Source organism: Neoarius graeffei, chromosome 8 (assembly GCF_027579695.1).
Source record: "Neoarius graeffei isolate fNeoGra1 chromosome 8, fNeoGra1.pri, whole genome shotgun sequence".
NCBI lineage: Eukaryota > Metazoa > Chordata > Actinopteri > Siluriformes > Ariidae > Neoarius > Neoarius graeffei.
In genome coordinates this window covers 87,536,209-87,563,860 of record NC_083576.1, presented here as the reverse complement: position 1 = coordinate 87,563,860, position 27,652 = coordinate 87,536,209, and the positions used below count along the sequence as shown (strand labels likewise).

At 43.1% G+C, this 27,652-nt stretch overlaps 1 protein-coding gene across 1 annotated transcript in view; it reads right to left on the bottom strand.

Moving 5' to 3' along the window:
* The window catches only part of mmp15a (matrix metallopeptidase 15a), a 50,566-nt gene extending 26,396 nt beyond the window's left edge, over positions 1-24,170 (bottom strand). Inside the window, exons 1-5 of the mRNA XM_060928439.1 lie at positions 23,628-24,170; positions 12,923-13,071; positions 11,393-11,515; positions 5,509-5,813; positions 5,227-5,388 (exon numbers count right to left, since the gene is read on the bottom strand). Of these exons, the coding sequence (XP_060784422.1) occupies positions 5,227-5,388; positions 5,509-5,813; positions 11,393-11,515; positions 12,923-13,071; positions 23,628-23,732 (844 nt within the window). The 5' untranslated portion in view covers positions 23,733-24,170. The remainder of the gene's footprint in view (positions 1-5,226; positions 5,389-5,508; positions 5,814-11,392; positions 11,516-12,922; positions 13,072-23,627) is intronic.
* Positions 24,171-27,652: the final 3,482 nt, after the last annotated feature.

The following is a 27,652-nucleotide window of genomic DNA, read 5'->3' as shown; positions in this document are numbered from 1 at the left end:
CCGATCCATTGACGGTAAACAAGGATCGAGTGGACTTCAGTGGCGACTATGATATTGAATTTACACTTTGTTGAATTAATTCAATATCATAGTCGCCACTGAAGTCCACTCAATCCTTGTTTACCGTCAATGGATCGGCCACTCGCCAAACAGTCCGCCAGAATCCGAGTAGGGAATGGCTGAGCGTAGCTGTCAGTCAAACACAAGCTAGCCAATGGGAATGCATTCCTGGACAGCCCACCCACACGTGAAGTTTGTGCCAAAACTGCAAGCAAAAAGTCAGGGAGCGCAAACGAGAAAGCTGGAATCGCAACCAAAATAAATTACGTCAAACAAACTGAGAAAGACGCGGAACAAAAATAAAAGGTTTCTGAAGAGTAATAGACTGATATTTTGCACGATTACATAAATAATTTGTTTGCCAGTCTAAAAAAAATAGACTTTTTTAATTTTTTTTTTTTTTTTAATTTTGATTTATCGTTTTTGTTTGATATTTCAAAAGTATTGTATGAACATTTTGGCACAAAATTGATTCCATAGTATTTTAGCTGTTTACAGACTGCATACATTTAACAGTTATTCCATGAAATCGAGTCGTACATGAGCTGATAGCAGATGAGGCGCGTAGCACCGAGTCGTCTATAATCCATGTGCGACAAGATTGAATAGAATAACTGTTTTATTCTATTCCCATTCACTGGATTTTGAGAAACAGAGCATTTTTATTTTTTGCAAATTCGATAAATAAAAACTTTATACAAAATGTCCGACAAAATAATTTCCGCTTAGAATGTAAATAAACCGGCGAAATGACCGGAGCAATTTGTGAAAAATGCGATAATAATTCTTGGGGAAAAAAAAAGTTCTTAACACGAAATACTTTCATTCCATATTTTGTTGCTTTTTTAAAATATTTTTTGGGGTTTTGTTTTTGAGTAGAGTTTTTATTTTGTCCTCGGTTGGTTCAGTAACACGCTCAGTCATTTTGTTTTTCTTCTTTTGGGTTTTTTTGGTGGTTGGCAAACCAATTTAAAGGTGCATTAGCGCCACCAACTGGGCTGGAGTGTGGAACAGGAGCTATGGGGGGGATTATATAAATTCTGTTAGCTTGTTTATGGAAAGATTATGGCATTGTTTACCAAGTATAAAAGAACATGCAAACAAAACCTAGCTAATCTACATCCCATTCAAGTTGAAATGTTAGAGATTCTGCCATTTCCTGTTGGAAAAGAGATATAAAAGTACCAGAGATGGACAGTAATGAAGTACATTTACTTGAGTACTGTACGTACACTTTTTGAGTATCTGTACTTTACTTGAGTATTATTTTTTTGGAAACTTATGACTTTAACTTCACTATATTTGAAAGACAAATATCGTACTTTTCACTCCACTACATTTCTATCAAGGTCCTCGTTACTCGTTGCTATGAAGTGGCTTCGGAAGTGGAGTTTTTTTGTTTTCTTTTCTAAAACGTGATTGGTTTTTTCGCAGGTGACACTGACTACGTTTACATGCACATCCAAATCGAGCTGCTGTCGGTAATCGAGCTGAAGGTCCCAGCAGGGTGCCAGAGAAATCCAATCCTACATGCACACAATGAAATCGGGCTATTGTGTGAGGTGCATTGTGCACCCGAGCCACAGGTGGCGCTACACGCCCCATCGTGTTGGTACACTTCCGGTTGTCGTCATGAAGAAGAGCTATTCAAGAGTGTAAACAAAGTTATCAGTTCCGTGTTCTCCATTGCGCGTTTTTCTCCCGTCCATGAATTTTAATATATTCAACTCCTTAAGCTGAATGAGCATGAACTCTGTCTCCTCATTGCTCCAGAAGTGCACGTTTCTGCTTGCCTGTGGCAGCGGGGGCGTGGTCAAGCGCCGGTCTGTGACAGGAGGGCGGAGCCAGGGAAGGTGAGTGGCAGAATCACTTCACCTGACGGTAATTAACCTGTGTTTGTGTGTCTTCCCAGTAACCGCGCCCTATTTAAGGAGGCAGAGGGAGAGCAGAGGGGAGAGCTCATCCCGGGACTAGAACACAGCGCGCGCGCGCATGTGTTTTTTTCTCTCAAGAATAAAAGTAGGCTGTTAAACTGAAAAGTCTGACAATAAAAAGCCTATTAGTACCAGAAGCTTTGTCCTGCCGTCCTCTGTGCTCCACCCACACTTCAGAGAGCTCTACATCCACATTTTCTCTTCTCCGTTTGTTCCTCCTGACCTCTTCTGCTGCTCGCTACTACTGTTGTCATGCCGACCGAGGCTGTTGTGTTTCCCGCTTGTGGTCTCGTCACTCGTCACTTCCGGAAGTAGCTCGACAACTAGCTCGATAGGGTATACATGCACAAAGTAGCTCGGCAGAAATCGCATAAACTAGGTCGTGTAGCTCGATTCCGAGAAATCAAGTTCGGTTCAATTTCAGCCGAATTAAGGTGTATACATGGCATTTTGAACTTCGATTTCAGTCGAGCAACGGCAGAAATTCGATTCTCTCTATGTGCATGTAAACGTAGTGACTGAGAAAGACGATCAGTAATCACTAGGGTCACGTCACGTCCATAGACTGTATAAAATCAAGTTCAATTTCTCAGAAGTATTATTTGAACACGATCAGTTGATGGCAGAACGGAAGGAGGCGGTTCTTCTGGAGAATGCACGCCCTCATGACCATACCTAGAACCCATGTTTCAGTTTTCAGAAAGGAATAAAGATTTGTTTCATTTTAAATGTTTGCCAAAAACGAACCACATCACGACCTACAAAACATGCTGTCCGACCTGCGGAAGCATATTGAGGGATGTAAACGTTTGATTCCAAGAGAAAGCTTGCAATGAAGTTGTCTGTGCTTTTAGAGCTAGCGATAACATTGCAATAGCTGTGCAGTCTGGTTAGTCAAATGACTTTCTATGGATTTGCCCACCAAGTTGCTACAGCCTTGTCCACGGCTAACATTTAACTTGGACATTGTTAGTTATCATGTAAAAACAGAGTTACATTAACATGAATAACATTAACTTTAGCATAATCTTGCCAAATAAACAGAACGTAGAAATCTCTCTTTTCTAGTAATGTTAGCTACCCAATATAATTTCGAATTTGAAAAGAGTTTGCTAGCACGTCAGGTGGAGCTTCAGCTCTACAGGTGCTACAAGTTAGTCAGTAAATCCAGTCGGTTGCTTCAGAGGCGTTAGGGTTTGTAAGCGTTGTGTCAATAATACAACAATGCGTTGACAGAAAATGTATTTTTAATACTTAAGTATTTTTAAAAGCAAGTACTTCAGTACTTTACAGTGGTGCTTGAAAGTTTGTGAACCCTTTAGAATTTTCTATATTTCTGCATAAATATGACCTAAAACATCATCAGATTTTCACACAAGTCCTAACAGTAGATAAAGAGAACTCAGTTGAACAAATGAGACAAAAATATTATACTTGGTCATTTATTTATTGAGGAAAATGATCTAATATTACATATCTGTGAGTGGCAAAAGTATGTGAACCTCGAGGATTAGCAGTTAATTTGAAGGTGAAATTAGAGTCAGGTGTTTTCAATCAATGGGATGACAATCAGGTGTGAGTGGGCACCCTGTTTTATTTAAAGAACAGGGATCTATCAAAGTCTGATCTTCACAACACATGTTTGTGGAAGTGTATCATGGCACGAACAAAGGAGATTTCTGAGGACCTCAGAAAAAGCGTTGTTGATGCTCATCAGGCTGGAAAAGGTTACAAAACCATCTCTAAAGAGTTTGGACTCCACCAATCCACAGTCAGACAGATTGTGTAGAAATGGAGGGAATTCAAGACCATTGTTACCCTCCCCAGGAGTGGTCGACCAACAAAGATCACTCCAAGAGCAAGGCGTGTAATAGTCGGCAAGGTCACAAAGGACCCCAGGGTAACTTCTAAGCAACTGAAGGCCTCTCTCACATTGGCTAATGTTAATGTTCATGAGTCCACCATCAGGAGAACACTGAACAACGATGGTGTGCATGGCAGGGTTGCAAGGAGAAAGCCACTGCTCTCCAAAAAGAACATTGCTGCTCATCTGCAGTTTGCTAAAGATCACGTGGACAAGCCAGAAGGCTATTGGAAAAATGTTTTGTGGACGGATGAGACCAAAATAGAACTTTTTGTTTGAAATGAGAAGCGTTATGTTTGGAGAAAGGAAAACACTGCATTCCAGCATAAGAACCTTATCCCATCTGTGAAACATGGTGGTGGTAGTATCATGGTTTGGGCCTGTTTTGCTGCATTTGGGCCAGGACGGCTTGCCATCATTGATGGAACAATGAATTCTGAATTATACCAGCGAATTCTAAAGGAAAAGGTCAGGACATCTGTCCATGAACTGAATCTCAAGAGAAGGTGGGTCATGCAGCAAGACAACGACCCTAAGCACACAAGTCGTTCTACCAAAGAATGGTTAAAGAAGAATAAAGTTAATGTTTTGGAATGGCCAAGTCAAAGTCCTGACCTTAATCCAATGGAAATGTTGTGGAAGGACCTGAAGCGAGCAGTTCATGTGAGGAAACCCACCAACATCCCAGAGTTGAAGCTGTTCTGTACGGAGGAACGGGCTAAAATTCCTCCAAGCCGGTGTGCAGGACTGATCAACAGTTACCGGAAATGTTTATTTGCAGTTATTGCTGCACAAGGGGGTCACACCAGATACTGAAAGCAAAGGTTCACATACTTTTGCCACTCACAGATATGTAATATTAGATCATTTTCCTCAATAAATAAATGACCAAGTATAATATTGTTGTCTCATTTGTTTAACTGGGTTCTCTTTATCTACTTTTAGGACTTGTGTGAAAATCTGATGATGTTTTAGGTCATATTTATGCAGAAATATAGAAAATTCTAAAGGGTTCACAAACTTTCAAGCACCACTGTAAAAATTTGACTGGAGAACTTTCACTTGTATTGGAGTAACATTTAACCAGCGGGATCTGTACTTTGACTTAAGTAATAAACTTGGGTACTTCATCCACCTCTGTAAAGTACAGTATAATGATACGTCAGGAAGCGCTCACTGTTTTCCGTCATCTCCCATGGAAACCAAAACAAAACCAAGAATGAGTCGAGTTGAGTCAAGGACCATAAAATATAGACGATGTTGCCAAAGAAACTGTTTTAGGTTCAGGATTGGCACAGAATTTCATTCTACATTACCATCCTGCACTAATGAACCTGAAATATCTACAACAAGGTGTTGAGTGCTCACCGTAGATCTGCTGAATGCCAAGGACATCGTCCTCGCCTAGAGAGAAGCTCTCCGTGTCCATCCACTGGTAGAACGGAGCCATGATGGCTGAGGCGTCATTGGAATGTTCTAGACCCAACGCATGACCCAGCTCATGAACTGCAACCAGGAACAGGTCGATGCCTGGAGACACGGAGCAATGAGTACTTCTCACTAAAACAATCAGCCTTAGTCAGGAAATAGTTTACAGATGTTCAATAGCATTAAAGGATGCGTATTATTGAGAAATCTATTCAGTTGCACCTGCTCCTTCTCGCTGGTTGAGCGTCCATGGTTCATCTATGTCAAAGTGTGTGTCTCCTCCTATGCCTGGACCGGGGAAGAATGCGTGAGCCAAGGACCCTCCTTCACCATCAAACAGGGACGTGTCCCCATGATATCCAGAGGCAAACAGCAGAATAATATCTGGCCCTTCACTGCCGTTTCTGATGTCATGGTAAAGAATCTGCTGGAAGCGTAGAGGAGTCACTTTCTCCCAAACTCTGAAGGCCTTGCGGATGGCCTCGTGTGAGTGCTGCTGACCGACGCTGGGGGGGTGGTTCTGAATGCTGGGGAAAAAACAAATAATCGGTAATAAAATGTCACCTCTCTGACTGGAACATACAGCTATGGACAAAAATAAAATAAAATAAGAGACCACTTTAAATCATGGTCACCATTCCAAGTGTTCTCTTAATTTTTCCAAAGATGTATCTGATGTCCAAATGACAGGAACGATTCGTTCTGAATAGCCTGGCTAGCTTATAAATGCAAGCTAGTTAAACAAATCCGCATGCCATCGTTTATAGAACGTAACTAAATAACCCTAACAAGTAGCAATGTTGTTATTTTAAGAGGTGCATTTTCTAACATCTAAAAATGGTTCTGGGTTCCCAAGTGGCGCAACAGAAAAGCATTGGCATTAGTTCAAATCCCAATGACACCCAAGAGAGCAAAACTGGCCTGTGCTCTCAGGGACGGAGGGAGGGGTGGCGGCATACTCTCTCACCCCTGTCAATTACAGCCAGCGGCGCGGGAAGACATTGTCAGCAGGGGGTGCTGTGACGTGACCTGGGACATTTTTTTTGAAGGGGGGGTCTGGGGGTCCTCCCCCAGAAAATTTTGTATTTCTTAGATGCAATTTCCTGCATTTTAACCAATCAGGCGTCCGAAATCCTTTTAAGCTTGCAATTGCAATATTTCGTTAATCTGCCTACTACTTATAGGCCTAATCCGTAAAAACGACTTTTTTTTTTTTTGAGTGATGACGGAAGAATCTGAAGCCTGTCTGTCAATGACAATTCTCAGTTAACACGATTACGAAGGACAGGTTATTTTAGAAGCAGAAGCGCACAGCTGTGGTTTAACAGTCGCAGGTTTTACATCTGCTCTAGATAAACTGAAGGAGACGCGGATTCCACCCGATTACAGCCTTACATACCCAGATCCAGTCAAGCGAGTGTGCATTTCAAATACAGTAGTTAGTCGCACGCATGCACACACACACATGAAACAGAACAACACTCTCGCTGGAACAACACAAACACCATGGTTCTCTCAATCAACAGACCGAAATCCATGAACCCACTCATCCTACTACTATGGGTTAGTGACACTAAGTTAGTGTTCTATTGCAAAAATCACTCATAAAAGTGATGCAGCGGTATTTCACACTCTCCATTAAGAAAAGTAAAAGTAAAACATGATGAGCATGGACACACCGTTTTAAGCGAACATTTTTTAAGACTGTAGTTACATCTGAGTCAACTTCAAAGCACGATGCTAGCAACACCTGCACTTGTTCAAGGCATACCAAATAGGCTCAAGTGAACACGACACAGCGGGCAAAATTAATAACCAAATGGCCTTACCTTAAAACGCTGTCTTGATCATATGACTTATTCCACTTAAATCCACACGGTTTAACACACCCAACGCAGATACCAAACTGGAAATGTGCTAACATTGTATTTCTCTACAGACGGTCGACTCGTACTCGCTTCCTGTTGTAATTTTGCGCGCTGAAAAGCTGAACGTCAACGTCACGACAAAAAAAATTCTGATGGTCCACTAGGCTACATATTAAGTTATAAGTTTTAATTAAATCCTTTTTTAAATAACTAAAATGTAGCCCTCATCATCCTACATCTAAAACATGACATATAAAATCAGCAGAGCCAAATGAAAACAAATAAATAAACAAATATATTTTCACGTAAGTTTTGTTTTATGTTCATGTCAGTTTTGAGGGTCCACCACCAGGGGGTGCTGCCGCACCCCCCGCACCCCCGGTTCCCACGCCGGTGATTACAGCGATGCTAGCCAATGATGGACGCCCATGAGCTCATGCATACGGAAGTGGGCGGATAGCGTACGCAAAGTTCAAAAAGATGCGCTCGGTGGGTGTCACATGACTCAGAGGAAGCACATGAACGACCTTCGCCCTCCTTGGTTGGTAGCGGTCATGTGATAGGGGAAACACGCCTAGTGGGTGGGAACTGGCCACATCCAAATTAGGAAGAAAACTGGGGATTTTTTTTAAATGGTTCTAGACCTGTAATAAAGTTCAATTCAAATTTAAAGATCATCTTAGAAATATTATTTCCAATATTGCCATGCAAGTTTTCCAAATCTAATTAGGGTGAGGCTTTTTTTTTCCTGTTTACATTTCTCCAACCTGGAAATTAGCTCCGCCCCTAGCTCTTGAGACTTGCTCAAAGCCGTCCTTTAAAAACGTTGCTTCCAAATAAAACTCACAGGTTGTAATGTCCAAACTCTGACTAGGAAGTCAGGAAGATCTCCAGTTATTCTGTAAATTTAACAGTTATTCCACGAAATCGAGTCGTACATGAGCTGATAGCAGATGAGGCGCGTAGCACCGAGTCGTCTATAATCCATGTACAACGAGATTGAGTGGAATAACTGTTTTATTCTATCCACATTCACTGGATTTTGAGAAACGCAGGATTTTTATTATTTTTTACAAATCCAATAAATAAAGACTTTATACAAAACGTCTGACAAAATAATTTCTGCTTAGAATGTAAACAAACCGGCAAAATGACAGGATCAATTTGTGAAAAATGCAATAATAATAATAATTATTATTATTGAAAAAAAAGATATGTTCTTACTATCAAATACTTTTATTCCATATTTTGTTGCTTTTTATTTTGCATTTTTGGGGTTTTGTTTTCGAGTTTTTATTTCATCCTCGGTTGGTTCAGCAACACACTCCGCCATTTTGTTTTTCTCTACTCATGGTATATGAGCTGATAGCCTAGTAGTAGAGTAGCCAATCAGAGCGTGCGATTGCTCATATCCAGTGTATAGTTTAGTCAAGCCTTGTGTTAATGGTGTTTATGAGGTAAAGGTGTAGATCTGGAGGATCCTCAGACAGAGTGTTTTGGTAAACTGGGATGTATGGATGCTGTCAGTCCCCACTCGCTTGCTCACTCGAGTTTGTTGACGGTGTAGTGGCTGCTGCTTTATGTCCCGGGGCTCCCTCATGCCTGTGTTACCTTCTGGCTCTCTCCTTTTAGTTATGCTGTCAGAGTTAGTTGCCGGAGTCCCTGCTTGTACTCGGTGCAATATGTATACTGTTCCTACTTATTCAGGTGACATTGGGCATACCTAACAACCTGTGTTTTCTTTCCCTCCCCCTCCCACCCCAAATCTGTCCCTCTGAGTTACATGGAGTCAACAGGAAATCTTTTGGTGGAGAGGGTGGAGACCTCGACTGGCTATCGTAGCCTGCAGGGAATCGGCCGTCAGACATTCTGTCGCATGTCCCAGACCCGGTGAAATGTAACTGAATTGTCTTGGCCAGCCCTAAGGGTCCCATCTGCATCTCATCATTGCTGAGGAGTGTGCTCCCATCACCCAATCAAGCATCCAGCCAGAGCAGGTCATGATATATTTTACCATATTAACATGCCATTGTTGTGTGTTATGCCTGATGTAAAGACTCTCGTCTCTGCGAGCCTACCACACAGATTTAATACTTGTCATTTTTAGGGCATACCTAACAACGTGTTTTCTTTCTCTCTCTCTTCCCCCCCAAATCTGTCCCTCTGAGTTACATGTTGGTCCTGGGATTGAGATGCTGGCCTCTTCTGCCCCTCGGACCTGCTTGATCCATCCTGGTGCCCTGTGTCTGGTCGGAGTTTTATCGCATCGCTCCTGTGAAGGACGGCCCCATGAGGACAGTTGAGGGTTATACCTGGAGGACGCTCTGGACTCTTACAGTAATGCTTTTATGGCTGAGGACTACAGTTGACTTGCTAACTTTAGGACTGCAGTTGTCATGAACAGTTTTGCACTCAAGTTTCCATCAATGAAGAGTTATAGCATCAACGAAACTGTCCTCACGTTAAAACTGTTAATGTTATAGTCAGGCTGTCTGTTGTTGCCCAAATGAGGATGGGTTCCCTTTTGAGTCTGGTTCCTCTCGAGGTTTCTTCCTCATGTCGTCTGAGGGAGTTTTTCCTTGCCACCGTCGCCACAGGCTTGCTCATTGGGGATAGATTAGGGATAAAATTAGCTCATGTTTTAAGTCGTTCAAATTCTGTAAAGCTGCTTTGCGACAATGTTTATTGTTAAAAGCGCTGTACAAATAAACTTGATTTGACTTGAATGTGGATAGAATAAACACTAATATTTGCTTTTTTCCAAAAGTGATTCCCCCCCCCCCCCCCCATTTTTTAGCCAGAACACATGGAGGTTGAAAATTACATAATTCTGAGCTCCAACTTCCCACTTCCGAGGTAAACTGAATGTAGTATCAGGCTCATGTAGTTTCAACAGAGGGGTGGAGTGGTTTCTAGGGGCGACGGAAATCCCGGTCAGTATTTTTACTGTAATCGCAGTTCTCCTTGAAGCCAGCAGAGGACTCTTAAGTGACTCTTAGGGCGTATTCACACCTACGTTGTTTGGTCCGGACCAAACGAACCAAATTTCCCTTGGTCCGGACCTTTTGGGTTGGTCTGAATACAAACCACAGAACTCTGGTCCGGACCAAACAAGCGGACCGAGACCGAGCTGCAAGGTCGGACTCGGTCCGGACCAAAGGAACCCTGGTGCGGACCTTTTGGAGGTGTGAAAGCAGACCGGACCTAATCCGACAGTTTTGCTTTTTTGTACCTCGGGAGCTTCCGTCGTTTGTCGAGCATTATGGGAAACAGAGTCTTGACACTCCACCGCAAAGTGCAAACACTGCTTCGGTTGTCAAGGGAACCTTACAACAGTCGTTCAGTCATTCAGACCAGTGGTAGGCTAGACTACAGAGTACAAAAAATGAGTAGGGGGCAAACGTGGGCCGAGGAAGAAACGCGTACCCTTGTGGATATATGGGCAGATGTCCACATATCTGAGCTTTTGGAGAGAACACGCAAAAATGCCGACGTGTTTGCTGTATTCAGTGAGAAAATGAAGGAGAAGGGGTTCACGCGCTCCCCAGAACAATGTCGGCTAAAAGTGAAGAAACTCCGTCAGACCTACATTAAAATCAGGGACATTCTTTCAAAAAGTGGCGGTACTAGCGACGCAAAAAAGAAATTCATCTATTACGATGGATAAGGCGAATATCCCGACACGTACCTCCTCCATCTTGCGTGAAGAGCCAGAACTGTCACAACATGATGTGCGCTCATCAGCGCTATCCTCCGTAGCCGCCTTGCCCTTTGAAGTCGTCGTTGATAAATTACTTGTACAACAGCATAGTAATCGCACAATTGTGAAAACAGTAAAAACTGGAAAAAACATATAGCTTTGATGACATTAAAAAGAATAACAGCACGGAAAGCCTCCATGACTACTTTTGAACTTAACGCTTTGTGCGCGTGTCGTCTCTGACCAATAGCTGAACGACCTCAGGGCGCGTGGCTTTGTTGACAGATTTTGGTCCGCTTACTAAAATGTACAGTGTGAAAGCGAACCGCACCAAAATGAAAAAAAACATTTGGTTCGGACCAAAGCAAGTGAACTATCGAACTATCCTGGTCTGAATACACCCTTAAATACTCTTTTAAGTGAATTATTTTTAAAAAATTACACATTTAAGACAGATTAAAACTTAAAACGTCACATAAAAAAATTCTTAAATTGATCGAATCAGGTTGCAATTGCTTTACCTCTTCGTCTCACTCACCTGTAAGTCAGCTTGTCTTTGTCCCACCGGTGACCCGTCACAGCGAAGCGTTTCTGCCTGACGCTTCCTTCACTGGGCTCCTCGAAGCGATCAGGAACACCACACCGCGGACGCTTCATAGCCCTGAACACCAAGGGTTCAAGACACTCATTTACCATCATAAACACCATCAACCCACAATAAACATGAAACCAGAGTTCTCTCATTCGTGGGGAAACGTAAAATACAATTAGAGACTGTAGTCTAGATTTGTTTAAGCAAGAAAATACAGTACATAGAGTATAATTTCTACTGTAACAAAAAACATCAACTATAACATCAACACGGCACGCATCACAATCTCGATTTTTTGGCTTAAATTATATTTGGAGTCAAAGTAAAGGTCTCAAAATGTGACAGTCATCACATACTGGATGCATTTCACAGTCAACCTTTAAAGGAACAGTCCACCGTACTTCCATAATGAAATATGCTCTTATCTGAATTGAGACGAGCTGCTCCGTACCTCTCCGAGCTTTGTGCGACCTCTCAGTCAGTCAGACGTGCTGCTACTCCTGTTAGCAATGTAGCTAGGCTCAGTATGGCCAATGGTATTTTTTGGGGCTGTAGTTAGATGCGACCAAACTCTTCCGCGTTTTTCCTGTTTATATAGGTTTATATGAAACAAGTTCAGTTACACAAATCGAAACGTAGCGATTTTCTATGCTATGGAAAGTCCGCACTATAATGACAGGCGTACTAACACCTTCTGCGCGCTTCGACAGCGCATTGATACCTGCACTCGGAGTTGTACCATTTTTTTTAGACAAGGCGGACGGACCAGGGCATTCGCCCGCCTGGCCGTGCCCGACGAGGAGCGCTCTCGGCCGGCTTGGGAGGCAGACGGCAGCCCCTCCTGGAAGTGTGGTTTTACCATGGGGCTCATGCGGAAAAATGACAAAGTCCCAATTTTACCATGGGGCTCGAGTTGTACCATTTTTTTAGACAGGGCGGACGGACCAGGGCATTCGCCCGTCTGGCCGTGCCCGAAGAGGAGTTCAAGTATCAATCCGCTGTCGAAGCGCGCAGAAGGTGTTAGTACGCCTGTCTTTATAGTGCGGACTTTCCATAGCATAGAAAATCGCCACGTTTCAATTTGTGTAACTGAACTTGTTTCATATAAACCTATGTAAACAGGAAAAACGCGGAAGAGTTTGGTCGCATCTAACTACAGCCCCAAAAAATACCATTGGCCATACTGAGCCTAGCTACATTGCTAACAGGAGTGACAGCGCGTCTGACTGACTGGGAGGTCGCGCAAAGCTCGGAGAGGTACGGAGCAGCTCGTCTCAATTCAGATAAGAACATATTTCATTATGGAACTACGGTGGACTGTTCCTTTAAATCAGAGCAACTTGTGTTTAATTCTTCTGTGTGATCAGGTAGGAGTGGGATTAGGAAAAAAACAAAGCATTAGTTCTCCGCACAGCTCTACCTTCAAGACTCCATATAAAAAACCTGTACAATAAACTTTATAAAATAAGTTCATACTTCAGAGTGTTGGCGTCCACTTGGCCGTTGACGTCCAAACCATAGAAGCGCTGCATGTCCTTTATGGCAGTGGACAGAATCTGCGCTGACTGCATGGTGGACATCTGCCTGCTGGCCTGGGAAAGGTAGCCATAGGTCCTCAGCCATGTCTTCAGCAGCAGCATGGAGAAAAAAAGAAAAGAGAAAAAAGAGAGAAGTGTTATTAATAACTTTTTGAGTGGGTAACACTGTCGTCTCACAGCAAGACGGTTCTGCGTTTGAACCTTTCTGTTTGGGCCTTTCTGTGTGGACTCTACATGTTCTCCCCGTGTCTGTGTGGGTTTCCTCTGGGTGCTCCGGTTTCCTCCCACAGTCCAAAGACATGCAGGTTTGGTAAAAATACCCAGCCAGTGGCGTTGCACAAGACAGTGTGTATTAGTGCCAATCCCGGACAGATAGACGGCCCAGTGTAAGATTACTGTGAGCTAAACTGGTTATTAACCTTCTGAAAATAAATGATGAGTGTATTACACAATCATGATCTTGCACTGATGAGTCTCTTGCTCTCTGTTGTGCAATCAAATCCTCCCACTATTGCGCATGTATTTAACAGTTATTCCGCAAAATCGAGTCGTACATGAGCTGATAGTCGACGAGGCGCGTAGCACCGAGTCGCCTATAATCCATGTACGATGAGATTGAGTGGAATAACTGTTTTATTCTATCCACATTCACTGGATTTTGAGAAACACAGCATTTTTATTTTTTTGTACGGAAGCCGAGAGAGGCCCATCATATAATCCTTTTTTTTTATTCACCTTGTTATCCCGAGATAACGACATAATTAATTCAGGATCTCGAGAAAACAACACAACTAATTCGAGATCTCGAGAAAACAAAACAATTATTTCATGATCTCGAGTAAACGGCTGAGAAATGGTTCATTCAGGTGCGCCAAGAGACTTGTGATATGCTGACTTTGGGGCTATTTCTCATTCTGTATAGACGCAACTTTGGTCATTAGAACGTCTGGAATAATCGATCACCTAATAAGGCAATATTGTTTTGTTTTTTCGAGATCACGGAATAATTGTCTTATTTTCTCGAGATCTCGAATTAGTTGTGTTGTTTTCTCGAGATCCTGAATTAATTATGTCGTTATCTCGGGATAACAAGGTGAATAAAAAAAGATTATATGAAGGGCCTCTCGCGGCTTCCGTACTCTTGCAAATTCAATAAATAAAAACTTTATACAAAACATCCGACAAAATAATTTCTGTTTACAATGTAAACAAACCGGGTAAATGACAGGAGCAATTTGTGAAAAATGCAATAATAATAATTCTTGAAAAAAAAGATATGTTCTTATCATCAAATACTTTTATTCCATATTTTGTTGCTTTTTTTTGTATTTTTGGGGGCTTTTGTTTTTGAGTAGTTTTTATTTCATCATCGGTTGCTTCTTCTTCTTTAAGGTTTTTTGGTGGTTGGCAAACCAACTTAAAAGGTGCATTACTGCCACCGACTGAGCTGGAGTGTTGAACAGGAGCTATTGAGGTTTTTCACCCACGTGACCAAGTCATGTGAGGCTGCCATTTTGGACGTCACGGCTCGAATCAGTTTGAATGCGAGGAAGGCGACAAACGAAAAACATAAAAGAAAAAGGAGCGAGATGCAGAAAACACCTTCACTATCCAGCGACGTAGGGCATTTACAGGGCGAGCAGAGGGAGAGGTATTTGCAAAAATTGAGGTTAGCAGGCTTAGAGAACGACGTTTACCTGCTTCCACCAGGATTGTTCACTGACGTACGGAAGTACACCAAGCCCTCGTCTTTACCTGACTTCGGCCCACATGATCTGTATACCTATGTCGTTAAAAACCCATCGCCATACACAGGTATTGATCTGAAAGCGTATAAGAGTTTGGATGCCTACAAATATTTTGTGTCAGGCTGGGTAACATGCCTACATCAGCGGGTCGTCCCTGGAGCCGGTGGTCGCCATCTTATTACAGCTAAGGTTTGTTCACATTTTCATTTACTTTCGGTCCTCAGGATAAACAAAATGTTATTAAATGTCATTGAAATAACTTCTTAGTCTGTTGAGACATGGCCCGTTATAAATTTGCTGTTACCAGGCAATGACCAAGAACTGTATTATTAGGGTCGGTGTCTGTGTTGTAGCAGTGTACTAGCAGCTAGCTGTTAGCACTAGCTAATGTCAACAACAGTAGCTAGTATGTTACTGTAGCAATGTTTACGTTCAGTCATTTGGATGACTGTTAAAACCTTTCAGTCTCAAGTTTTTCCTTTACTGTATTTACTAGTTTACTGTAATTATGATCCGGCAGCTATTTACACCGGATCCAGTGTAAATAGCTGCCGGAGCCGACGTCCGAGCTTGCCGGAGCTAGCGCGCTCGGGCAGGCTGGGAGCTAGCGCGCTCGGGCAGGCTGGGACGTCGGCTCCGGCAACTATTTATACTGGATCCGGTGTAAATAGCTGCCGGATCATAATTACAGTAAACTAGTAAATACAGTAAAGGAAAAACTTGAGACTGAAAGGTTTTAACAGTCATCCAAATGACTGAACGTAAACATTGCTACAGTAACATACCAGCTACTGTTGTTGACATTAGCTAGCTTGACCTTCAAAATGGCGGACACCGGGGCGTCACGTGACCCTGTGACGTCAGGTGAAAAACCTCAATTGGGGGTGGTGGTGGGGTTATATAAATTCTGTTAGCTATTTCTAGCTATTTCTGTTTCTTTTAAATACTTGTGCTCCGCCATTTTATTTTTCTCCACTCATGGTATATGAGCTGATAGCCTAGTAGTAGAGTAGCCAATCAGAATGCATGACTGCTCATATCCAGTGAATGTAGATTGAATAATTTTTATTATACCCAAAACCTTTTTAAATGATCCAAGCCCAAATCTTTAAACACTTGCTCCAAATGGCATCGTAAAAGAAAAAGAAGTCTGCCTTCAAATGTTTTGGCGGTGGGACAATACCAAATGCAAAGCAGTAGTGCGTCTCATGGTCATATTTTCTTATGAAGATGATGATAGATTGGTTTCCATGATATATTGGACCATCTACCTTTCATTACCATAGCATGTTCAACTTCCATTATCTTCTTTACTGTTTACTTCATCGTGCCAAATCAGAGGAAGTGGCCAAAAGAAGTGTTCCAGTGCAGATATGGTTTGACTCGGACCTACCTGTCGAGAGAGCTTGAAATCTTTAAATCAGACGTACAAAAAGGTACGCAGGTGGGAATGTCAATGATGCACAACAAATTTGGATGTTCTCACTGAAGAACTGGATGTGTTGAAGAACTGAAGAAGATATTTACAGACAAGACTTGGGGTGAAACACACGTTTATTAAAACATCACAGCTCCAGTGCAAACTAAAGAAACAAACGCCGGGCATTGAATACGTCTTGGCTATTTGGGGTAAGTGGAAAATCATGTCAAGTTGATTTTTTCACCAAATTGCTGTTTTAGCTATGAAGATCTGGATCAGAAAGTTGGAAAAAAAATTTAACAGACATTTTCCAGCTTTTTCGCTCCCTTCAGGGTGTGTAGCGTAGAAAAGCGGCAGACCCGTGAGTGAACGCAGATGGAGACAGAATGCTGAGTGCCTCTCTGGGCTTGGACCGAGTGAGCCTTTTAAACCCCTGAAATCACAACACGGCTGGAAATTCTCTGACGACTTGCAGAGAAAGCTGTGCGGAGAAGATCCCACGGACACACGGTCACGTTCAACACCAACTCTTTGCCTGTTTTAAGTTGGAAAAACTGGGTTACACACTGACTTGTGCTTTAAAGTTTAAAAAAGGACAAAATCCAGAGCGCAACTACAGTATTCGTCTCAAAAGAGTTATTTCTCAGAAAACAGCTGTGATGAAGTTAATCCAGCTGCACAGAGACTAGAGAGAGCCCATCATCTCCGATATATCCAACACTTAATGTGACACTGTTCTAGATCGGCATACTACGTTACATTACAGGCATTTAGCAGACGCTCTTATCCAGAGCGACATACAACGTACCCACAGCAGCCTGGGGAGCAGTCGGGGGTTAAGCCTCGGTCACAACCGGCCGTACGTGCTCCTACGGCCGGTCTACGTGCAAAAAACGCAAGAAACGCACGGAGGGCGTGCGTCAAACGCACGGAGGGCGCGCATGTGACGGGCTGATTTTCGAGCCGTAGACCGACCGCAGAGGTTCTTTGTCATGTCAAACAAACTCTACGGGCGCTTACGGTTTTTTCAGGTTGCAAGACAAACTTACAGCCAACGTGCGTCTTTCTCCACGAACAAAAAAAACACAGCTATTTGGGAAACGCCAAAAATCGCACGGCCAAAAAATTGTACGTCCGGTTGTGATCTAGGCTTTAGGTGCCTTGCTCAAGGGCACTTCTTGCTGGTCCAGGGAATCAAACCAGCAACATTTTGGTCCCAAAGCTGTTTCTCGAGCCATTAAGCTAGCCGCACACTACGCCGATCCACGCGGTACCGAACCGACCCATTTCAGAGCCGACTCCCGACAGGGCACGCACATATCCCCGACTAACTCACGACTGAAAGAAAGCAGAGGTTAATATCTTGGGCCATTATTAAAAAATGTTCTGTTTCCGGTCCACCGGCTGGGTGAGTGCCGTTTGTGCGGTTGAAATTTTTTTAATGCCGGTTTTTCAACATTTTTTTCGGGTTCGTAAATCTAAAATCGAACTTGACATTTCCGCATTCCCAGGGCTTTCCACTCATACTAGCCAGCCATGACAAATAAGTAGCCGCCGGGGGGAGTAAACACAAAATAAACTCCTGTGCACGCAGTTCCCAGGATTAAGTGTATTTTCCACAGACCATTTATTTATTCACTTTACTCAAATACAAAGTAAAATGGCAGTAAATCTTCTTTCTTTTCTTGCGTATTGCATCATGAGGCGTTCCTGGCTTGTAAATCTCTTATTTTCGGTGCATGACACATTCACGCAGCTGAGCATGCGCCAAGTGCGCGCGCACACCGCATGTCGGGGCGCGGATCTCCCTTGATCAACGGTTCAGTTTGACATTATTGTCAGTCCGTTCATTTTTCGAAAAGATAGAAGTCACATGATCACGAAATATCACGTGTTATATGTGAAAGATATGATTGGCTATTGCTAGCGACTCTCGCCGATCAGTCTGGCTCCCGATTAGTTTTTCAAATCGGCTGTGAGATGAGTCGGTACCATCGAAAACTAGTCTTTACGCCTGACTCGCGACTTCAGTTGGCTCGGTACGCTGAAAATCGGCGTAGTGTGCGGCTAGCTTTAGGCCATGGCTTCCCTTACTACTACAATATCTAATACAGGACTGCACAATATATCAAGTTATTTATTTTCATTTAATACATTTGTTTTTCAGTTTTGACGTGACTGTATCAGTGCTCCAAATCAAATAACACATACAAATTTAAAAAAAAAAGTGTGAATGGAATAACTAGACTTCCGATGACAATCCTATTTAAAACATCGTATAGCAAGGTTTACATGGGATCATAATCTGATTAATCCCATATAGATTGTATTACTAGTGTCTACAAAGTCTGAGCCTATACTGTGATGATTAACAGTGAATAAACACTGAATAACAAAAATCCAGATGGTCTTATTCAGATTTAAGACATGTTTACATGGGGTCATAATCTGATTACTCAGATATACAGTGCCTTGCAAAAGTATTCATACCCCTTGAACTTTTTCACATTTTTCCACCTTACAATCACGAACTTAAAAGTTTTTTATTGAGATTTTATGTGATAGACCAACACAGAGTAGCACATAATTGTGAAGTAAAATGAAAATGATAAATGGTCTTCAAAATTTTAAACAAATAAAAATCTGAAAAATGTGGTGTGCATTAGTATTCAGCCCCCTGTACTCTGATACCTCTAAATACAATCCAGTGCAATCAATTGCCTTCAGAAGTCGTCTAATTAGTTAATCGAGTCCTACTGTGTGTAATTTACTCTCAGCATAAATACACTTGTTCTGTGAAGGCCTCAGTGGTTTGTTAGAGAACACTGAAGAACAAACAGCATCATGAAGACCAAAGAACTCACCAGACAGGTCAGGGATAAAGTTCTGGAGAAGTTTAAAGGAGGGTTAGGTTATAAAAAAATATCCCAAGCTCTGAACATCTCAAGAAGCACTGTTCAATCCATCATTCAAAAATGGAAAAAGTATGGCACAACTGCAAACCTACCAAGACATGGCCGTCCACCTAAACTGACAGAGCGAGCAAGGAGAGCACTGGTCAGAGAAGCAGTAAAGAGGCCCATGATCACTCTGGAGGAGCTGCAGAAATCCACAGCTCAGGTGGGAGAATCTGTGCACAGGACAACTATAAGTCGTACACTCCACAAATCTGGCCTTTTTGGAAGAGTGGCAAGAAGAAAGCCATTGTTGAAAGACAGGCATAAGAAGCCATGTAGGGGACACAGCAAACATGTGGAAGAAGGTGCTTTGGTCAGATGAGACCAAAGTTGAACTTTTTGGCCTAAATGCAAAGCGCTATGTGTGGCGGAAAACTAACACTGCTCATCACCCTGCACACACCATCCCCACTGTGAAACATGGTGGTGGCAGCATCATGCTATGGGGATGCTTTTCTTCAGCAGGGACAGGGAAGCTGGTCAGAGTTGATGGGAAGATGGATGGAGCTAAATACAGGGCAATCCTGGAAGAAAACCTGTTGGAGGCTGCAAAAGACTTGAGACTGGGAAGGAGATTCACCTTCCGGCAAGACAATGACCCTAAACATACAGCCAGAGCTACAATGGAATGGTTTAGATCAAAGAATATTCATGTGTTAGAATGGCCCAGTCAAAGTCCAGACCTAAATCCCATTGAGCATCTGTGGCAAGACTTGAAAATTGCTGTTCACAGACGCTCCCCATCCAATCTGGCTGAGCTTGAGCTATTTTGCAAAGAAGAATGGGCAAAAATTTCAGTGTCTAGATGTGCAAAGCTGGTAGAGACAGACCACAAAAGACTTGCAGCTGTAATTGCAGCAAAAGGTGGCTCTACAAAGTATTGACGCAGGGGGGCTGAATACTAATGCACACCACATTTTTATTTGTTTAAAATTTTGAAGACCATTTATCATTTTCGTTTCACTTCACAATTATGTGCTACTCTGTGTTGGTCTATCACAAAAAACTCAATAAAAAAACTTTTAAGTTCGTGGTTGCAAGGTGGAAAAATGTGAAAAAGTTCAAGGGGTACGAATCCTGTAAGGCACTGTAGATTGAAGAAGAAACCTTTATTTGTCACATGCACAGTGAAATTCATCCTCTGCATTTAACCCATCTGAAGCAGTGAAGACACACAGAGAAGTGGGCAGCCACACCAGGGCACCCGGGGAGCAGTCAGGGGTTCGGTACCTTGCTCAAGGGCACGTCAACCTAACTGCATGTCTTTGGACTGTGGGGGAAACCAGAGCACCCAGAGGAAACCCACGCAGAGAACATGCAAACTCCACACAGAAAGGCTGGGTTCAAACCTGGAACCTTCTTGCTGTGAGGCCACCATGCTAACCACTACACCTCTGTGCCACTCAGATTGTTTTCTTAGTGTTCATCTAAATCCAACAGAGTTCCGTTTTGGTGATTAACAGTGTACACTACCGTTCAAAAGTTTGGGGTCACTTTGAAATGTCCTTATTTTTGAAAGAAAAGCACTGTTCTTTTCAATGAAGATCACTTTAAACTAATCAGAAATCCACTCTATACATTGCTAATGTGGTAAATGACTATTCTAGCTGCAAATGTCTGGTTTTTGGTGCAATATCTCCATAGGTGTATAGAGGCCCATTTCCAGCAACTCTCACTCCAGTGTTCTAATGGTACAATGTGTTTGCTCATTGCCTCAGAAGGCTAATGGATGATTAGAAAACCCTTGTACAATCATGTTAGCACAGCTGAAAACAGTTGAGCTCTTTAGAGAAGCTATAAAACTGACCTTCCTTTGAGCAGATTGAGTTTCTGGAGCATCACATTTGTGGGGTCGATTAAATGCTCAAAATGGCCAGAAAAATGTCTCGACTATATTTTCTATTCATTTTACAACTTATGGTGGGAAATAAAAGTGTGACTTTTCATAGAAAACACAAAATTGTCTGGGTGACCCCAAACTTTTGAACGGTAGTGTAAACATGTGGAATAGATCAAATCTAGGTCTGAACGGCTCTAGTCCGATTTAATAAGCAATGACACTATAGCAATGGGTCTTAATCTGATTATTCAGATACAGTATTGTTTTATTAGTGTCCATGTGAACACAAGGTCTGAGCCTATACTGTGATGATTAGCAGTGAATAAATACTGAATAACAAAAGTCCAGATGGTCTTATTCGGATTTAAAGACATTAAGGGTTGTTTTACAATCAGGGTACAAAGTTTGTGTCACAGGGGTCCAAAATTCAAACTGATTCAAACTGGTTCTTGTACCAGTTTTTAAGTGAAGAACAAGTTAAAGAACAGATTTCAGGTCATTTTTTGACGTGTGTGTATGGTAGTTTTGTGTAATCTGCTATAAGACAAAGAAGATTAAGTGTAGCTTTAAGCAGGGCTGGGAGAAACAAATGAAGTGATTCTCGGAGAGGACATTTTTTTTTTGACAATTCAGAATCCGCTATTTCCATAGTGCTTTTAAATATAAGGCTGTAAGCTTTGTGTTAGTTGTATCTAATATTTATGTCCCAATATCTTGACCACATTTTAGGATGAAAATAATCATTTTAGATATGTTATTTTATATTGAAAAATTAGCTGTCTCGGAGAGGACATTTTTTTGACACAATTGCATACTAATTTGATCAAAATAGTCTGAAAACTTACTGGCATTCAACATTAAAACTTAACTATGTGTCCAATGATATGGAACCAAATATTTGTTTTATGGTATAAAGAATGATTTAAGTGCATCCCTTTTGGAGCTACCTGTGGTCAAAAAAGCACTTTTTCTAAATGACACGAGTAATTTTGCTAAATATGACATACAACCCCAATTCCAAAAAAGTTGGGACAAAGTACAAATTGTAAATAAAAATGGAATGCAATCATTTACAAATCTCAAAAACTGATATTGTATTCACAATAGAACATAGACAACATATCAAATGTCGAAAGTGAGACATTTTGAAATTTCATGCCAAATATTGGCTCATTTGAAATTTCATGACAGCAACACATCTCAAAAAAGTTGGGACAGGGGCAATAAGAGGCTGGAAAAGTTAAAGGTACAAAAAAGGAACAGCTGGAGGACCAAATTGTAACTCATTAGGTCAATTGGCAATAGGTCATTAACATGACTGGGTATAAAAAGAGCATCTTGGAGTGGCAGCGGCTCTCAGAAGTAAAGATGGGAAGAGGATCACCAATCCCCCTAATTCTGCGCCGACAAATAGTGGAGCAATATCAGAAAGGAGTTCGACAGTGTAAAATTGCAAAGAGTTTGAACATATCATCATCTACAGTGCATAATATCATCAAAAGATTCAGAGAATCTGGAAGAATCTCTGTGCGTAAGGGTCAAGGCCGGAAAACCATACTGGGTGCCCGTGATCTTCGGGCCCTTAGACGCCACTGCATCACATACAGGCATGCTTCTGTATTGGAAATCACAAAATGGGCTCAGGAATATTTCCAGAGAACATTATCTGTGAACACAATTCACCGTCCATCCGCCGTTGCCAGCTAAAACTCTATAGTTCAAAGAAGAAGCCGTATCTAAACACGATCCAGAAGCGCAGACGTCGTCTCTGGGCCAAGGCTCATTTAAAATGGACTGTGGCAAAGTGGAAAACTGTTCTGTGGTCAGACGAATCAAAATTTGAAGTTCTTTATGGAAATCAGGGACGCCGTGTCATTCGGACTAAAGAGGAGAAGGACGACCCAAGTTGTTATTGGCGCTCAGTTCAGAAGCCTGCATCTCTGATGGTATGGGGTTGCATTAGTGCGTGTGGCATGGGCAGCTTACACATCTGGAAAGACACCATCAATGCTGAAAGGTATATCCAGGTTCTAGAGCAACATATGCTCCCATCCAGACGACGTCTCTTTCAGGGAAGACCTTGCATTTTCCAACATGACAATGCCAAACCACATACTGCATCAATTACAGCATCATGGCTGCGTAGAAGAAGGGTCCAGGTACTGAACTGGCCAGCCTGCAGTCCAGATCTTTCACCCATAGAAAACATTTGGCGCATCATAAAACGGAAGATACGACAAAAAAGACCTAAGACAGTTGAGCAACTAGAATCCTACATTAGACAAGAATGGGTTAACATTCCTATCCCTAAACTTGAGCAACTTGTCTCCTCAGTCCCCAGACGTTTACAGACTGTTGTAAAGAGAAAAGGGGATGTCTCACAGTGGGAAACATGGCCTTGTCCCAACTTTTTTGGAATCGGGGTTGTATATTGCCATACATTCACCAAAAATAACCTCATCACCAATTTTTTTTTTTTTTTGCATGGTAAATAGAGCTATCACAGGGCTACAATAAACTACCGAGTTTATTTAGTCATAATCTGATTAACAACATTCACAGTGTGGTTTTGTCCTGCGGCTCTGCTTTAGTGCCCCTCCATCTGATCAATCCCACAACACCCTGAAGCCCAGCTCTGTTCCTGACAATAATAAGAGTGAAGAGAGTTCGGGTTCTACCTCAGGGCTGAACTCATCCTCCTGCGCTGAAACTCCGGCCGCCTTCAGCACCAGCACAAGGGCACAAAACACAACCGCGCGCGCGACTAAAGGGTTACAAACCATCTCTGTGCATTGGTTCGAATCCCACGGGAAGGGGTTCGAATCCCAGAGGAAGCGCTTCTTCACCAGAGTGCACACTGCAGCCAAACACAGTCCCTCAGGCGGAAAAGCAATAATAATAATATTAATAATACTAAAGTTTGCAGTGTATTGATGGCTTGTTCGTTTCTCTGCGTCCTGATTTAAGCTTCAAACTTCACATTTCCATCTCAGATGTAATCCAGTCCGGATATTTGTGGCCTTTTTTTCTCTCTCTCTCCCTCTTTTTTTATTCCATACACAAGTCCAGTTTCCGCTCGGCTGTAAAACTCTTCACCATCCTGCGTTCACGCTCCTGCAGACCCGACTTCACTCCGGGAAACTCGAGGCAGGGCTCCTGTGCGCCCCTCTGGCCCTGCGCGGCTCAGCACCGGCGGAGTTCTGCAGGCGAAACTTTCATGTTGCATGTGGAAGTGAAAGTGAATCAGGGTTGCCAGATTCAACCCTAAACCCGCGCTTCTCCAAACCCATCAACCAATTCTCGAAGTCGGCGTGACGTCACGATCACGTGACACACCTTGACAACAGGCCCGCCATATTTGACTAGGGGAGAGAGAGAGAGAGAGAGCGTACATGTTAGGGGAATTAGGGGAAGCACGCAGCACTACTAGGTTTTGGTACATCATGGCATTCCAGTATGAGGATGGACCAGGCCCGGCGCCAGGAACAGTTTACTAATGGCCCTTTTCCACTACCCTTTTTCATCTCGCTTCAGCCCGACACGGCTCGCGTTTCGACTACCAAAAACCAGCACGACTCAGCTCGTTTCAGCCCTGCTTAGCCCCTAAAACTCGCACCGTTTTGGAGTGGGGCTGAAGCGAGCCAAAGCGAGTCGAGTGAGGTTGGGGGCGTGAGCAGACACTCCCCTGTGCACTGATTGGTGAGGAGGAGTGTCCTCACATGCCCACACACGCCCCGCGAGCACGCTGGGATCTGTAAACACCGCAAACCCGGAAGAAGGAGAATTACGAATTGCAAGAATTTCTGAAGCCTTATGCCTCATCTATACGCTCTTGCCAGTATCTGTCCGCGTTGTCGGTGACAACAAGCCACAGCACCAAGACCAGCAACACTAACGGCTCCATGTCCTCCATGTTTATTGTTTACTCTCCGGGTTGTGAGACTACCGCTTAAAAGCTCACTGATGTCACTGTTTGCGCCGCTTAACGACATCACGTGACGTCCACCCACTTTCGCTAACTCCACCCAATGTGTCCACCCACTTCCAGCCAGCATGGTTCAGCGCGGTTGTAGTCGAAATACAACTCCAACAGCCCCGCTCAGCTCGACTCAGCACGGCACGGCTCAGCCCGACTCAGCCACGTTGGTAGTGGAAAAGCGGCATAAGGGGGCAATTAGAAATCGCAAGGGGGCAAATATTTTTCATATAGTGTGTAGTAGTGATGGCGGTCTGACAACGTGTTTCAAACAATTAACTGCGCCAACCACAAAACCACCACGGCCCCGAAGGTTGCTTTAGTACGGGAAAATCATGTGACGTATTACCAGGGCAGTTGCACTTTATCAACCCCCGTGCCCACCTGTTAACCCTCCCCTCCGATTTTCTCACAGACAACCGGAAAGATGCCAAACATAAAACAACACACACAAACCTACAGGCAAGTCCTTTACATTTAAAATACATACAAATAGCTCCGCAGCATGAAAACAAAACGTCAATGCAAGTCTAATGCCGCTTTTCCACTACAAACGCAGCTGAGTCGGGCTGAGCCGTGCCGTGCTGAGTCGGGCTGAGCGGGGCTGTTGGAGCTGCATTTCGACTACAACCGCGCTGAACCGTGCTGGCTGGAAGTGGGTGGACACATTGGGTGGAGTTAGCGAAAGTGGGTGGACGTCACGTGATGTCGTTAAGCGGCGCAAACAGTGACATCAGTGAGCTTTTAAGCGGTAGTCTCACGACCCGAATAGTAAACAATAAACATGGAGGACATGGAGTCGTTAGTGTTGCTGGTCTTGGTGCTGTGGCTTGTTGTCACCGAAAACGCGGACAGATACTGGCAAGAGCGTATAGATGAGGCGAGGCGCATAAGGCTTCAGAAATTCTCGTAATTCGTAATTCTTCTCCTTCCGGGTTTGCGGTGTTTACAGATCCCAGCGTGCTCGCGGGGCGTGTGTGGGCATGTGAGGACACTCCTCCTCACCAATCAGTGCACAGGGGAGTGTCTGCTCACGCCCCCAGCCTCACTCGGCTCGCTTTGGCTCGCTTCAGCCCTACTCCAAAACGGTGCGAGTTTTAGGGGCTAAGCAGGGCTGAAGCGAGCTGAGTCGTGCTGGTTTTTGGTAGTCGAAACGCGAGCCGTGTCGGGCTGAAGTGAGCTGAAGCGAGCTGAAAAAGGGTAGTGGAAAAGGGCCATAAGGGGGCAATTAGAAATCGCAAGGGGGCAAATATTTTTCATATAGTGTGTAGTAGTGATGGCGGTCTGACAACGTGTTTCAAACAATTAACTGCGCCAACCACAAAACCACCACGGCCCCGAAGGTTGCTTTAGTCTGGGAAAATCATGTGACATATTACCAGGGCAGTTGCACTTTATCAACCCCCGTGCCCACCTGTTAACCCTCCCCTCCGATTTTCTCACAGACAACCGGAAAGATGCCAAACATAAAACAACACACACAAACCTACAGGCAAGTCCTTTACATTTAAAATACATACAAATAGCTCCGCGGCATGAAAATAAAACGTCAATGCAAGTCTAAGGTACTTGGCTCGGCGGCCAAAATCATAATTTAAAAAAAATCAACAGACCCCGCGGCTGCACCAGTACCTAATAGCCTTCCTGACTTGCACCGAGTCAACGCTAACCACTTAATCCGCGGTCCCAGTTTAGGCGTGTAGGGGACAAAACACTCTGAAGTGATGAATTTTCACCCCCGCTGCATGGGGGGGGTGACGTCAACGACACATATTCTTACGCCATTTGCGCACAAAGCGGACCATATATGAACACATACACCAACATAAACGGAGATAAACTTAGCCTACAAAGAAAGAAAATGGATTCACAATATTGTGATTGAATTCGTTTAATTCGGTGGGGGAAGACTACTCCCGTAAACTGACTGCATATTACAGGATATTGCAGAGACAGTGCACTTGTAAGTGTACATGTAAAACCCCCGCCCGCACGACCCCTCCGTCTATAATACATTATATTTTAATAAGAAAACAATTACAGCCGGAGGAAAATGTTTGTACACCCTTTGGAATTTTTTACATTTCTGTCTAAATTGGTCATAAAACATCGCCTGAACTCTCCAGCAATCTTAAGAATGAACAAACAGTGTCTGCTTGAACTAAAACCACTCAAACAATTACGTTATCATATTTTTATTGGCCATAAGATGGAAATATTGACAGGATAGGGAGGCATAAGTAAGTACACCCTTAGCTAAGGCTCATCCAAGAGCTAATTAGACTAATTAGATGATTAAACAATTTGACTCAGGTGTGAGCCAACCTGATGTCCAATCACTGAGGTGTGTCATAAGCTACCCACCCCACTGGAAAACCAGTTAAAAGGTGTGTTTTGATGAGAGGCATGTTCTGTGCATCATGCCTTGCTCAAAGGAGCTGTCTGAAGACTTAAGACACAAAATAATTGATTTGTATAAAGCTAAAAAGGGTTACAAAACCATCTCTAAGACCCTTGGTGTTCATGTGTCTACAATTAGAAAAATTGTGTATAAATGGAGACAATTTGGAACGGTTGTTACTCTGCCAAGGAGTGGCCGCCCTGCGAAGATCACTCCAAAGGCACTGTAAGTCATCATCAATGAGGTAAAAAAGAATCCAAGAGTGTCCGCTGAAGACTTGAGGAAATCACTGAAACATGCAGACATCTCTGTGGACACATCTACTA